This window comes from Agelaius phoeniceus, chromosome 5 (assembly GCF_051311805.1).
Source record: "Agelaius phoeniceus isolate bAgePho1 chromosome 5, bAgePho1.hap1, whole genome shotgun sequence".
NCBI lineage: Eukaryota > Metazoa > Chordata > Aves > Passeriformes > Icteridae > Agelaius > Agelaius phoeniceus.
Window position 1 is genome coordinate 52,066,226 of NC_135269.1, and position 13,278 is coordinate 52,079,503.

Sequence of the window (13,278 nt, forward strand, 5' to 3'; positions counted from 1 at the left end):
GAGACATGAGAGAGCCAAAATTGTTTAGCTCGGAGGAGAAATGACTTTTTCCTGCTGTCACCTCTGGGCAGCTGTGGGAAATGCATGCAGACAGCTTTTCTACAAGTTTCATCAAGCAGATGTCATGCAAATGAGGTACTGCTCTTGAAGCAATTTAAATGAACAGAGCTACCTTCCTTCCTGGTAATTGGATCTATGATCCAAGTTTGGTTTATAAAACTGATTCTTGGCAGGGTTTCTTTACTTATCACATCAACAGCTGTGGAATGATGAAATATCTGCATGAATGTTTAGATTTCAATCCATCTGCTGATTCTATACAACAATTTGTAGATTCCACTCCTGGCTGAATTCAATAAATACAAACTAAAATATTATTTGCTTTTTTTCTTGAATCTGTCCTTAGAGATTTTACATTGCCAGCCACTCCATGGCCCACTTCATGGTGACTGCTATATTTTTGTGTACACTCTTGTATAATCCTTACGTACTCTATTGCCTCATCACAAGGTCTCTACTACAGAAAGTGTCAAATTGAGGTTTGAACCATTTCAAAATCAGAAGGAATGTAGATTTAGGAGTTACTGCACAGAGAATGCTTCAGCTAGTGGGATTCTATGTAAAAGCTGATGCCTGCACTGAGGCTGTCGCCACTAAATGTGACTGCTCATTGTGGGTGTATGGACAGCCTCAGCTTTCCTATTGACCTACACCCCTGGGCAGACTTTGACTCAGGGCCACTTAATCTGTACATCTCAAATGGCCTGAAATAACATACAGCCAGCCATATACCATAGTGATTCACAGGTTTTTGAACCTGTTTAAAAGAGGCCTGGACAGAAGATAGAGTGCCTACAATATTTCAGATACCTCACTGGGTTAAATGAGTATCCATCGATTGGTTTTTCGCAAGTGTAAAACAGCCCAGGTTTGTTTTATATTATCTTGTATCTTCCCTTAAGGACTCTGTAAATTTAACAAATGAAGGATCAGAACTTTATTTTGATGTAGGTGAGAAATAATATATTGCTGTTGATTAAAAGAAGTCACTGTGAAACTGCTCATTTTTACAGACATTTAACTGACAGTCTGGAGTATTTCTGAGCACACTTACTCTGATCTATGAGCCACTGAATACTGTTCCACTGCCTGTTTTAAATCTAGGGGTTTTTTTTAAATCTATTTTTTAGGCATAAAAATGACAGTGGAATAGTACAGTTTATTTCTCTATGGTTGTACATTGTTCTTTTTCTTCAAAGGGTAATTGTATTCAAGCATTACAATATATTCAATATTAGAAATGGTACTTGTTTCAAGGTTAGAAATTAAATAGTTATAATTTCTTACTTCACATTTGTTTCTTTTTCTGCATTAGGTCTGAGAAGTTGTTGGAAAGTTTCCTGGAGCCTGAAATGACAGAGAGCCTTGTAAAAAGGACACCCCTATTTCACATCCAAGGAATATTGCTTAATAGGTATTAATCTGAAGAAGTATATTTTACAATAAAATTTTTGACAGACTACCAACCTTCTGAACACCCAGAGAGCATTTAATTTTTGTCTGATCAGAAGCACCTAATGTCACTGCACATACTACAATGGAAACTGTGAGACAAAGTTTTGGCATCTGTGTTACCTGTACATACCCTGTAGCAACTGGTGTGGTGTTTGCCACTCTTCTAGTTTCTTGCTGCTCATCTCTGAACATAAGAGCTCGTCCACTTGTTTCTAATTCACCTTTCCTTTCTATCTGGAATGCTCCTACAGAACTTTGTACTGAAAGGACTGGAGTGCAGCTGGACATGAATTTTTTCCCTCTAATTGGAAGTACACTAAAGACATCCATTGGGCAAAACATCACTCTCTTCTATCCAGACAGGCTTGGATACTACCCTTACAAAAATGAAGTCACAGGAGAGGCATTCAATGGAGGACTCCCTCAACTCTCACTGCTGGAAAATCATTTAAAAAAAGCCAAAGAGGACATCCAGTTCTACATTCCTTCAGATGAACAGCTTGGATTGGCTGTCATTGACTGGGAAAACTGGAGACCTGTGTGGATAAGGAACTGGGGATCAAAAGATATTTATAGACAGGAATCCATTGAGTTAGTTCAGCAGAGAGACCTCAGTCTATCCGAAGCCGAAGCCAGAGCTATAGCTAAAATGGAATTTGAGTTTGCAGCAAAATCATTTATGTTGGAAACTTTGGAGCTGGGCATAGAAACGAAACCAAATCGTCTGTGGGGATATTACCTTTATCCAGACTGTTATAACTATGATTACAAACAAAACCCCCACAATTATACAGGAGCCTGTTTAGATATTGAAATAGAACGAAATAATGAGCTTAACTGGTTGTGGGAGAAAAGCACAGCACTTTATCCATCTATCTATCTAGAGACAGCCTTAAAATCTTCCAGAAATGCTCAACTCTTTGTTCGCCACAGAGTTCAGGAAGCCATTAGAAATTCCTATGTCTCTAACTCTAGTCATCCCCTTCCAGTTTTTGTATATACACGTCCAGTATTCACAGATGTCTATGAGGAATATCTCTCTGAGGTGAGTGAAGCTAGACCTTAAAGAGTTCAAATTTATATGGCAAAAAATCACCAGGTGACACTTATTTAGCAAATATACTAACTTGCATCAGAAAGAAGTGTGCAATTTTGTCTAAAAAATTAAATTAATCCATCAAAAAAATTTAACCAAACGAAACACTAAGAGGTCTATTTTCAAACTGTTCTCATTATATTTATCAAATAGTGTTTTATTCTCTGAGTTGTCCTCACATGTAACAAAATATCACAAAACTAGAAAACATATTTAGCACACCTGGTCAGAGGAAAGGAATATGAGTAAAGTTTTGCAGAGAATTAGTAATACTGGGCTCACCTACTGCCTACTTTTTAAGTTATAAGAAAAAAATACAAAACAATGGAGTCTTTCTTTCCTTAAAACATGTTTAAAGCTAGTGAAAAAAATCTGTCCTTAGTTGTACTCAAGTACAAAAATGGTATTTCAGCATGTCATGGGTTAGTTAAGGTTAGGCTCTGATTAAAATCCAATCATCTTATTGCAGTTCTGGCTATATTTCCCATCACATTTTCATAGACACCCTCCCTATAGGAGATGCCACCACTCTGGAGAATCTCTTGTTGTTGTTCCAGCCCATGAGGATGGGGAAGTTAGAGTCCTGGTGATGGCATTCTACCTGGTGTCCTCCCACATTCTGGACAGAGCATTAGCAAGTGTTGCCCCCAGTTCTGTGGATACTTTCAGGGAGCAAGGGGTGCTTCAGGGGCCCTGCTGGGATCCCAATTAATAATTGAAATCCTATAACCTTTACGTTAATTTTGTGTGTGCGTGTGTTGTGCCCTACGGTAACTTTCTTTTTTATTGTTTTGTCTTTATCATAGTCCTCTCCCATCCCATATACGCCTTAACATTTTCTAGGGCTGGTCTAAGAGCTGACCCTAAAAGGATAAATGAAGAGAAACAAATTTTCCAAATCAATCTCTATAAAAGACCAGAGACATTCTCTGGAAAAGGGAGATTCCTACTGTTGAAAGCTCCTTCTCTTGCATCTTTTCTGTTGTAGCATTTTGTGGTAACAGAAATTAAATTTAAAAAAAAAAAAGCAAGCTGTGCTTTCCAGTATTTCTATCCCACAGCATTACTGAAACCAGTTGCTACCAACTCTGAGCAGCCAGGAGGCAATGCAGCAAAATAAGCTGTAACATGGCTGGAGGAGTGTATGTCATATGCCTAAGCACTGGCTCAGTTTTACAGCCTTGTTTTTTTAACCAGATGACATTTATAAATTGGATATTGTTGGCATCATTTTCTGGTGTCACCTGTGCAATCCAATTCCAGGATAAAATTGTGCAATTGCGAGTAGGACATTTGTATTGTGTATCATTGCTTGCTGTCTTAAAGTAGTTATTGTGGATATGTCATTTACTATATGCATTTTTTCATTTGCCCTTATGTTATAAGTTACTTACATTTATATGATTCTTTGCATATTTTCCTTCAGGATGACCTGGTAAATACCATTGGAGAATCTGCTGCACTGGGTGCTTCTGGAATTGTGATTTGGGGTGATATGAATTTAACACAAAATAAGGTATGCTACACCAATTATTATATGAAATTTTTAAGGAGAAATAAAGTAAAAAGGATGTAAAACATTTTGATCACTTACATCTACTTTTAAAATGATGACTCCATATTGCCAGCAGTTTCTTGTAGTCAAAACCCAAGCATATCTGAGGCTTATTAAGGTCATCATTGGCTACACAGAACAAGAGTTCAATCTTTCAATGTCTCAGTTCTGTTGACTCTGGGTAACTGGACAAATTACTATGATAACCACAGGCAAGTTAGCACTTGTTTAATTAGTATACAAAAGAATTACTATCTCTTCACTTCATTTTAGTCATGAAGTAAAAAGAAAATTACGTGGGCTTGCCTGGAACAATTTTTAGAAGACTCTTCTGCTTTTTGGAGTGGTGAACTTGGCAACAATAGAAGTCAGTCTGTAAAAGTACAGCCCTAGCCTGTTCTGTGTGTTGCAAATACTACTTTGATTAATTTCATTGTATGAAACATCTGAGTCAAAGAAAAAAGCTCTAGTTTGTTTTAGGAAGGGGAAATGCATAGTTTGAGAACTGTTACAAGGATGTTCTCATAATTCTTTCCAGGTAGATCATTCATAACCAGGTAAGTTAGATTTAACAAACTATTGTATGGAAAGAGTCTTCTGAGTGCAATAGTGCAATGAACCAAAATGCTTCATCTCTGACAAACCACCTGTCACAGAAAGCATAGCAAAATACACCTCCACAGCTCTGTAAGGTTGTTATTCCCCAAAGCATGATACCTTGACTTTTTTGTATGTGCCTGCCTTTGAGAAAGGATATCAGTTACACCTGGAACTTTTCTGCCCATTATCTCAATATCAGAATATAGATGAGCAGCAACTTTTATTGTCTTAATTTTGAGATTCCTGTGAGGAAAAAAATAACTCTCCACAGATCAGTCAGACTATGTATTTGTAACACTAATTGCACCTGATTTTTTACAGCTTTCACAGTCACTAGCATTTCAGCAATTAAATATTCCTCTAAGCCTCACTTCTGCATCAACCAAAATTTCTTGGAAGTATTTATATATATACCTAGAAGAAAACTGAAAAACCTACATACATCTTAGATTCACCAAAGTGATCTCCATGGGTATAAATATTAGGCACATCCACATGCAGTATTGGGCAAAGGCCCATAATGTCAGAAACAGAGAGCTCCCAAACCTTCTGGTTATTAAACTGTGCCATGAATGCACAGAACATAGGCCAATTTCATGATCAGTTAGAACAATCAATTGTCCTAGCATACCTTCAATTTGACCATTCAACTACAATTCTTTTCATTTAAAAATGCCATGAAAGGTCCCTACCCTGTAGCCAAGCTATTCAGGTCAGGGGAAAGCTGGAAAGGCTCAGAGACTACTTGATAGAAAAAGTATTTTTTAGACTGAAGTAGTGTGAGTTTTTTTCCCAGACTCATTCAAACTATTTAAGACTTAAAAAAGAACTTCAAGTCTTCATGAAATGTCTTTAAATACATCTGATTCAAAAAGCTACATGAAATATAGAGATAAAATGAAAGCTTAAAGACAATTGCTTTCTGATCTAACTGCTTTTTGTAACATCTCCAGCAACTATACAACATGAATTTGCTAGGATCCTTGAATTTTATAACAGCTTCTCAGATAAATTTGCTTCCAACAACAACTTATAGCTATTATCAAATCCTCAGGGGAAACATTTATAGATATGTACTGTGGTACTGTTATGAGAATGACAGCATTTTAATGGTTTCCATACTAAACTGTGGAGGTATAATGCTCTTTTCACAGAACACCTGTAGAACTCTGGACAACTACCTCAGGAGGACTTTGACCCCATACCTCATCAACGTCACAATGGCAGCCAGAATATGTAGCCAAGTGCTTTGCCAAGACTCTGGTGCTTGTGCACGGAAAAAATGGAATTCCAGTGACTATCTTCACTTGAACCCTGAGAATATTGCAATTCAAATGACAAAGGATGGAAAATACACTTTACAAGGGCAACCATCATATCAGGATCTGCAAACATTCATAGAAAAATTTGATTGCCATTGTTATGCAGGGCACAGCTGTGAACCTAGAGCTGACATAAATGACATCCATTACCTCCATGCTTGCATTTCAGAAGATATTTGCATTCAGATATCCTCAAATTCACTTTCTAACATAGAAGGCTCTGAAGAAAAGATCCTGTCTAACAGAACTGCATTTTCATTAACCTCTGAGAGTAAGGTGACATTATCTACACATCCTGAAGTAGAAGATTTCCAATCTACCTTTGGAAATAATATACTTAATATAACAACTGGAGAATATAATAACACTGTTACAGCTGCCAGTAGCTATGATTTAGAAGAAAATGATACTCGTACTTTCATTAGTTCTTCATCCTATAAGATAAGGATGTTTAGTCTGTTTCACTTAATTCTCCTTTTGAGAAACTTAATACAAATGATCCATGAAAGCGAGAATATCCTTTTCCTTGACTATATTTGAAATTCTCAAGGGTTTTTTTACAAAACAAACAAACTAAATAATTCCTGAAAGGCTTATGGTCTTATCAGGTAACCTTTTCTAATCCATAGGTACCACTTCAGCTTGAATGTATTTCCTCAGTTTAGTTCTATAAACTACTATCTGTGCCAAAGAGGTATTGGTCTATATATACTGACTATGCTATATGAGAGGATAATCCAGAATAAGAAACATTTTTTTACAGTTTACATTTTTAACTGTTATATTTGGAAAAAAGTAATGGTTGACAATGCGCTTTTGTCTACTTCAAGTTAAGACAGATAAATATATAATATGTAAAATAAGTCATCAGACTTGATGTTCTATGCAAAAATTAATTTCATTCCATATGAATGGAATTATCTCTTAAAATATTTGGCTTAACTTTAGATCTGTGGAGCTTTTCAGCATAAAATTTATCTTATTAATGTAATGTTCCTCCACTTTCCACAAAACCTTTAGGGATGCTGTAGCTTTTATTTTAATTAAATATATTTGTAACTCTTCAAAAGGTTCTAATTTCAGTGTCAATGTTGACTTTGAATATTACAGCTTCATTATTTAAAAATTGAGCTGTAGCAGTTTATCCTTTCTTCTCACAAACCCTCTCCCTTATTTCAGATATCCCTTTCTTGGTTTCCAGTTGTTTTGTCTTGCCAGTACTCACAACTCATCTGCTCTGCCTGTGCATTCCCTGCAGCACAGGTCACCAGTCCTAGTTTCTCCAGCCAGCCATCCCTAGAAAGTGCATAGGGCTGTATGTGCCATGTTAATAAAAGTCTGTGCATGGGACTGTGTGCCTTGTTATTCCTGAGGAGTCTCTTTGGTGAAAACCATTTTGCTCCTTAGGAAAACCCAGTAGTGGAGGCAGAAAGATAAGTGTCACTGGAGACCTGAGACAATCTCAGGACCACCTTTCTGATTCAGTTTGCTGACAGAACTGAAAGTATTTGCTTAATACTATTCCATTGCCAAAAGCAGTGAGAAAGTAGCAGAGATATCTCAGAAGAAAACTACTCTCAGTATCACATCAGGAGTCTAGTTATGATAAACATATAGTCAGTTGAAGCATTTAGAAGCAATTAGCTGCAGTTTAGTTGATAAAATAACCTTTTCAAATTATTATGTCAGATGCTTAATAGACAGTTGGCCTTCCGATGGGTGAAGAGTGGCTGCTGGCATGGATACATTAAAAATCTCCCTAGAGCCAGGCATGATCTGCATAAATAATTCACCACCTCTTACAGATATAGCCTGCCTCACTGATGAAAATAACCAGGACTTCAATATAGTGGCCATTTACTTATAAAAAGTTCATTCCTTAATCTAGCAGAAAACATATATTATTATATCCATTTTCTTTGAATTTTCAGGTTGTTGGTCATAACAGAGATGCAGAAAAAATAGATGAAGCCTTTAGACTTAACATGGAGAAATAATGTTTTATGGCTTTTGAAGATCATGTTATCAAGAGGAAGTAACAATTTTCTCATCCCAGTTACAGTGATAAGTCCACGAATCAAAGCTGTTTCTGCCATTACAGTTCCAAGTGGAATCATGAATAAAAAGATAGATGTGCAGCAGACTGTTCAGCACAAAAGAGTCCATCTGCTTTTGATCACCTGTGCAAAAGCATGCTTTTTTCCACTGCAGCTTTGATATTGGTTATTTCATCTTGGGCAAAGAAAAGGCTTGGTATCATAACTCCTGTGCCTGAACTCCCTTCACACTGCATTTGTGGTAACTATCAAACAGTTTCTAAAAACGGGAAACATCACTGGCAATGCCTTAACAAAACTTGTATGACTTATATGAAATTCTATTTTTTTCACAACACTTTGACATGGCTAAACTGAAAGATACTGGATCTGAGCACTTTATGGTAAGACAGCTTGCAGGTTGTTCAAAAAGTCTGCAGGTCTTGCCATGAACAATTTTGACTATCAGCCAGGTAATACCAAGCAGAAAATTTGTGATGATTCAAGCAGGAAATCACCATAAAAGGAGGAATGAGAAGAAAAAAATCACAGAAGAGTTGAAACAGAGCACCCAGGACCTCCCAATGGATGCAGAGGAAATGAACTGCAGAAATGAAAGAGTGAAGCAGTAGGGAATGTGGACAGACCAGTCTCTTCCCATTCAGCATTTTTATCTACCTGTTACTTAATATTGCAAACCTTTCCCCAAGGCTCACTGTAAAGATAAAGGAACACACTAACTGATATATTAGACCTATTCATCCAATCCCATACCTTTTTGTTTCTTGAGAACAGCCAGGACCAGGAAAGTAAAGGGAAGATGAGAGGAAAGCAGTCTATTGCAATGAACTGTGCCTTCCTAAGCTGCATGTGTAGCTACCTGCCTTGTGCTCTGATGCACAGTGCTTTGCCAGCCACCTTTCAAATGTTCATTCAGAATTATTTATGTTACCTACGTGTATCTGGAATTCACGCTTTAAATCCTACAGACTTCAGGATTTAGGTCTGCTATGTGTTAAATTACAGTATTTTCCAAATATATTATTTTTCTCTTTTTCTCTTATTATATTTGTCTTACCTATTTTCTATGATAAAGAGTCACCATGGAGTCAGTGAGTCTCCACGGAGTAAAAGGAAAAAAGGAAAGGGGTGCTATGGCTTGCATTGCCAGTGACTGTCATATGTTCAAAGCTAAATTTATTTTCTCCTAAATTGGACCCTTTTCCAATGAGATTTTCTTCTATTCACTGTATTGCCTGTAATCATAAGTTAGCCTTTTAGTTTTAATTTCTTGCATTCTTGTAATTTTGAAAAGATTAAACACTAGAGGAACAGTTCACTTTGATTGCCATTCATTATTTTTGTATTTCTCCTTTCTAGAGAAACCTCAGGCTGGCAATACTTAGGGACAGGGAAATGCAAAGTGGGTTTGATGAAAGGGTCTGTTTAAGTGAAAGCTGTTAAATACCCTCCTTCGATGTTTTGACATTATGCTAAAATTTTAATTGAAATTCTTCTTCTCTATCTGAAAAATGTGGATCTAATTTCTTGTGTTGCTTATTCTGGGACATACAAAGATATTAGTACTTCAAAGGGGGATGGCAATTGGCACTTAAAGAATCTGAACAGAATAAAAACATAGTCTAATCATCACCTAACAGGGGTTTTTTGGGTAAAAATGACAATATGGAGAGATGTTTTGAGAGGCCAGCAAGATCACTTTGTAGACAGCTTAGGATGTGATAAGAATCCTGAAGAGTTCAGCAAAATTTGCTTTATTCCCTGCATCACACTGGGATACCCTGTTGTAAATATATATATCAGCAAAGAATTGTACAGAAGATTTCAGACCTGTGCAATAAGTTCTAGACAACTTCCAGACAGATTAGATTTCTACATGTACCTATCCATCACTTTTCAGTACAAACAACAAGACAGCAGAGACAGTTACATAATTGTAAAACACATTCAGTTATGGAGCACTGATGACCTTTTTAAGATGACAACTAAATTCCATCCTTTAAGCAGATGCACTTAAAACTTACTTGAAAGATTTTTTCACACTGTGCTTGTGCCAGTTTTTTTTTTGTTTTTGCACTGGCAGATAGCCAGCAAAATAGGGCCTGAGACTTCAAGTTGGAGTAATGAGTTTCATTTAAAAAAAAACCATTGATACAAAAAATGTTTATTGTGTGTCTTAAAAAAATAGTGCTTTGTTTAATGATTTCATCTTTCCTAAAGACTTTTTTTGTTGCTAGTTCTTGTAATTTTTTTACTTGTGCTACTGAAAGCCATTGTATAGATAGCTGGAAACAGATTCAAAAAGCTTACTAGACTAACTTTATCCCTTACCACTTCTAAATGATTCCCAAAGTGTGGCTATCCCAGACCTTCCTGTCTGTTTTTCCAGAAGTGCTCCATTGGATACTAATTCTGCTTCACAATATTTTTCATGATGATGATCATCATGTAAACATGCTGTATTCAAGATGAATTCTAAGCTTTTGTGTATGCCAGTCAAGGATCAGGCTCTTTAGAGAATAGTTCTTTCATGCAGTTGTTCCAATACTCTTGCAGCTCTTCACTGTCATCCTCTCTTCTTTGTTACTGACACTCAGGACTGCAAAGCTTCCCACATTTGTTGTCCCTTTGTTAAATATAAGAAAGTAAAGGGCAATAATGTAAAGGCACCTATCAATATTAACATCCTTAAGGGAATAAATTTGGATTTAATTATGTTCACTACTGTGTTACCACCATCATGGTATATTGATTATAGTTCTCCTTAGTAGTAATTAGATGACTTTTTTAGTATATACTTATATAAGCCTTAGTTTGTAACTGATAAGGTATTTTACTGATTAGTAATTAGACACAAACAGACAGCATGAAAATTAACGTGGATCATTATATATTCAATTGACATTTTGGCTCTGTGCACACAATTCCAGAGGGTGGTGTTCAGCACAATATTTATGTGGGCTCTAGACAACATGCAATCACCTGTCTCTGCCTTTGTTCTCACATCAGGAAATATATTTATTCAACAGAACTCTTCAGGATCCTGCAGAAGAAATATACCATATGTTAGCAGTCTCATGGACCACACTGCTCCCTCAGGCTACCAGCAGGTTGAGACAAGAGACAGCTTGCCTGTCAAGTGATGATTTCCTGAGGCAGGGACAAAACAACCACCCGTTTAAAGGGAGGCTAAGGGCACCCTGCAGCCCCACAACAATAATATGGTTAATGTCACAACAGAGTACAAAGTACCTTGTTGCTGGGGCAGGCAGTAATTAAGGGCACTGGGCTAATAAGAGACTTAGGCTGCCTGTAAATCCTATCTACTATTTCAGCACAAACTGCATATACCAAGTTTAGGCATCCAAATCACAGAGTTTTTGAGTTAAAACCTTAATCTGCCACTTTAGCAGTCCTAACAGAAATCCTTCTTCAACTTTTCCCTCACCAGAGCATGACAAGAATTTAGGGCACATACTAGAGCCTCAGGGGCTGCAGCCAGCAGAGGGCACAGATGACACATGCAGACACTGGTGGGTATCTCACTAAAAAGTTCAACACGGTTTTCTGTTCCCTTCAGCAATGCAGCAGCTTGACTCTGGCCTACAAAAAGAGAAGTTGACTAGTCATTCCCTAATGTAGTGCCTCACTAGTAGAAGTAACTGATTCTACAGGTTTTTTTTCCCCAAACATCTGGTATATCAGGACAAACCTGAATATACCAGTGAGACATTACTTCTTCTCATGCTCTCTTCTCTGGAGATTTCATTCAGCTGAAAGCTTCTTCTCCTTAAGACCTGCCCAGGGAGGAGGCTGAATCACCATCCCTGGAAGCATTCAAGAAATAACTAAATGTGGCACTTAGTGCTATGGTCTAGTTTACAAGGTGGTGATCACTCAAAGGTTGGACTTGATGATCTTGGATGTCTTTTCCAATCATAATCATTCTATGATCTTCAGCTGTTTAGTGAATTTTCAGGCATTTTAGTGAATGAATGCTTAAAATACAGATTTGGGGTTCAATCTCTTTGGTAGTGCTCCGAACTACAAATCTGAGTCTCAAACACGTCGTTTCTCCCCAAATGTGAAAGATCTGGATATGCAGTGTTGGTTGAAGTCATTTTGCTGACCATGTGTTTATTGCATCCCCACCATTGTTACCTGAAATGTAGGATACACTTTTATAAATTTTTATAGCACAAATAAGTCTCTGCAACGAGTAAGCTGCTTTGCTATCCCTTCAGAGCACTTGGAAGACTCAACAAGCTGGGTGCTGCGTGGTCCCATAACACTGCTAAAATGGTCCTGCAGTGTGTAAAACTCAGTAGAAAAGACAGAAAACTAAAATACTTTATCAATGGTTAAATGTTTCCCAGAAAGGTTAAGTGGCTTGTCTGTCTACAGCAACACAGGATAACAGAATAGCTTTTAGCTATGAAAACAAATGTCCTCTGAGCTGCTAATTCTAGCAAGGCAACAATATGCTTATGTACAATATTCTATTACCAAAGAGTCTGTAAAATAAAGAATAACTTTTATAATCATGCAGTTTTGCAAAAGATATAACAGATAGAACAATATAACAGAAGTTTAAACTTGGACAAACCCCTGAGACATTATAGAAAACTTCAATCATTGTACAACTGAATTAATGTTTTAGAATTTATCTGTGCATCTTCTGCCAGCCTGTTATGAGGATATGCCTGTAATACCTTTTTCAGTGTTACTATATCTACAATGCATTGTTAAGTAAACTTCCAGCACTACTTTTAAGTAAACTTCGAACACTGAGTCAAGCAGTAAAAATTTAATATTTCTTGCAAAACTAGGGACTGCTGAATGTTATGTGAGTTGTCTTCCATGTTGTAATCAGAGCCACTTCATTCCCAGAAATCACTCTCACAAATGGACTGTCTTTATTTTACACATCACCAGATGAGGAGAGATGGGGGAAATTCTTATATTTATCAGTTTTAAGGCAACTAGAAACATTTCACCTATTCACCCAAAATTCAGTAACTGCTTTGGCCAAAACAAGTTTTTAAAATTGCAAGATACATAGCAGAAAAATGAAAGTTTAGTGATTTGCCTTTGAGTTATTTCCCAGTCCAACCAGAATAAATCACTTCACCA

At 36.9% G+C, this 13,278-nt stretch overlaps 1 protein-coding gene across 1 annotated transcript; it reads left to right on the forward strand.

The window, feature by feature from the left end:
* The first annotated feature begins 1,401 nt into the window (after window positions 1–1,401).
* SPAM1 (sperm adhesion molecule 1) lies at window positions 1,402–6,628 on the forward strand. The gene is made up of 3 exons (XM_054632070.2): window positions 1,402–2,560; window positions 4,038–4,127; window positions 5,921–6,628. The coding sequence occupies exons 1-3, from the start codon at window positions 1,598–1,600 to the stop codon at window positions 6,626–6,628; spliced, it is 1,761 nt and encodes a 586-aa protein (XP_054488045.2). The 5' UTR covers window positions 1,402–1,597.
* The last annotated feature ends 6,650 nt before the right edge of the window (window positions 6,629–13,278 follow it).

What these genes read in the sequence shown, in the direction of transcription:
- SPAM1 (XM_054632070.2), top strand. Translation starts at nt 1,598, where the DNA reads ATGGAAACTGTGAGACAAAGTTTTGGCATCTGTGTTACCTGTACATAC. An exon ending in ATGAGGAATATCTCTCTGAG is followed by an intron (nt 2,561 to 4,037) that starts GTGAGTGAAGCT and finishes ATTTTCCTTCAG; the next exon opens with GATGACCTGGTAAATACCAT. An exon ending in TGAATTTAACACAAAATAAG is followed by an intron (nt 4,128 to 5,920) that starts GTATGCTACACC and finishes CTCTTTTCACAG; the next exon opens with AACACCTGTAGAACTCTGGA.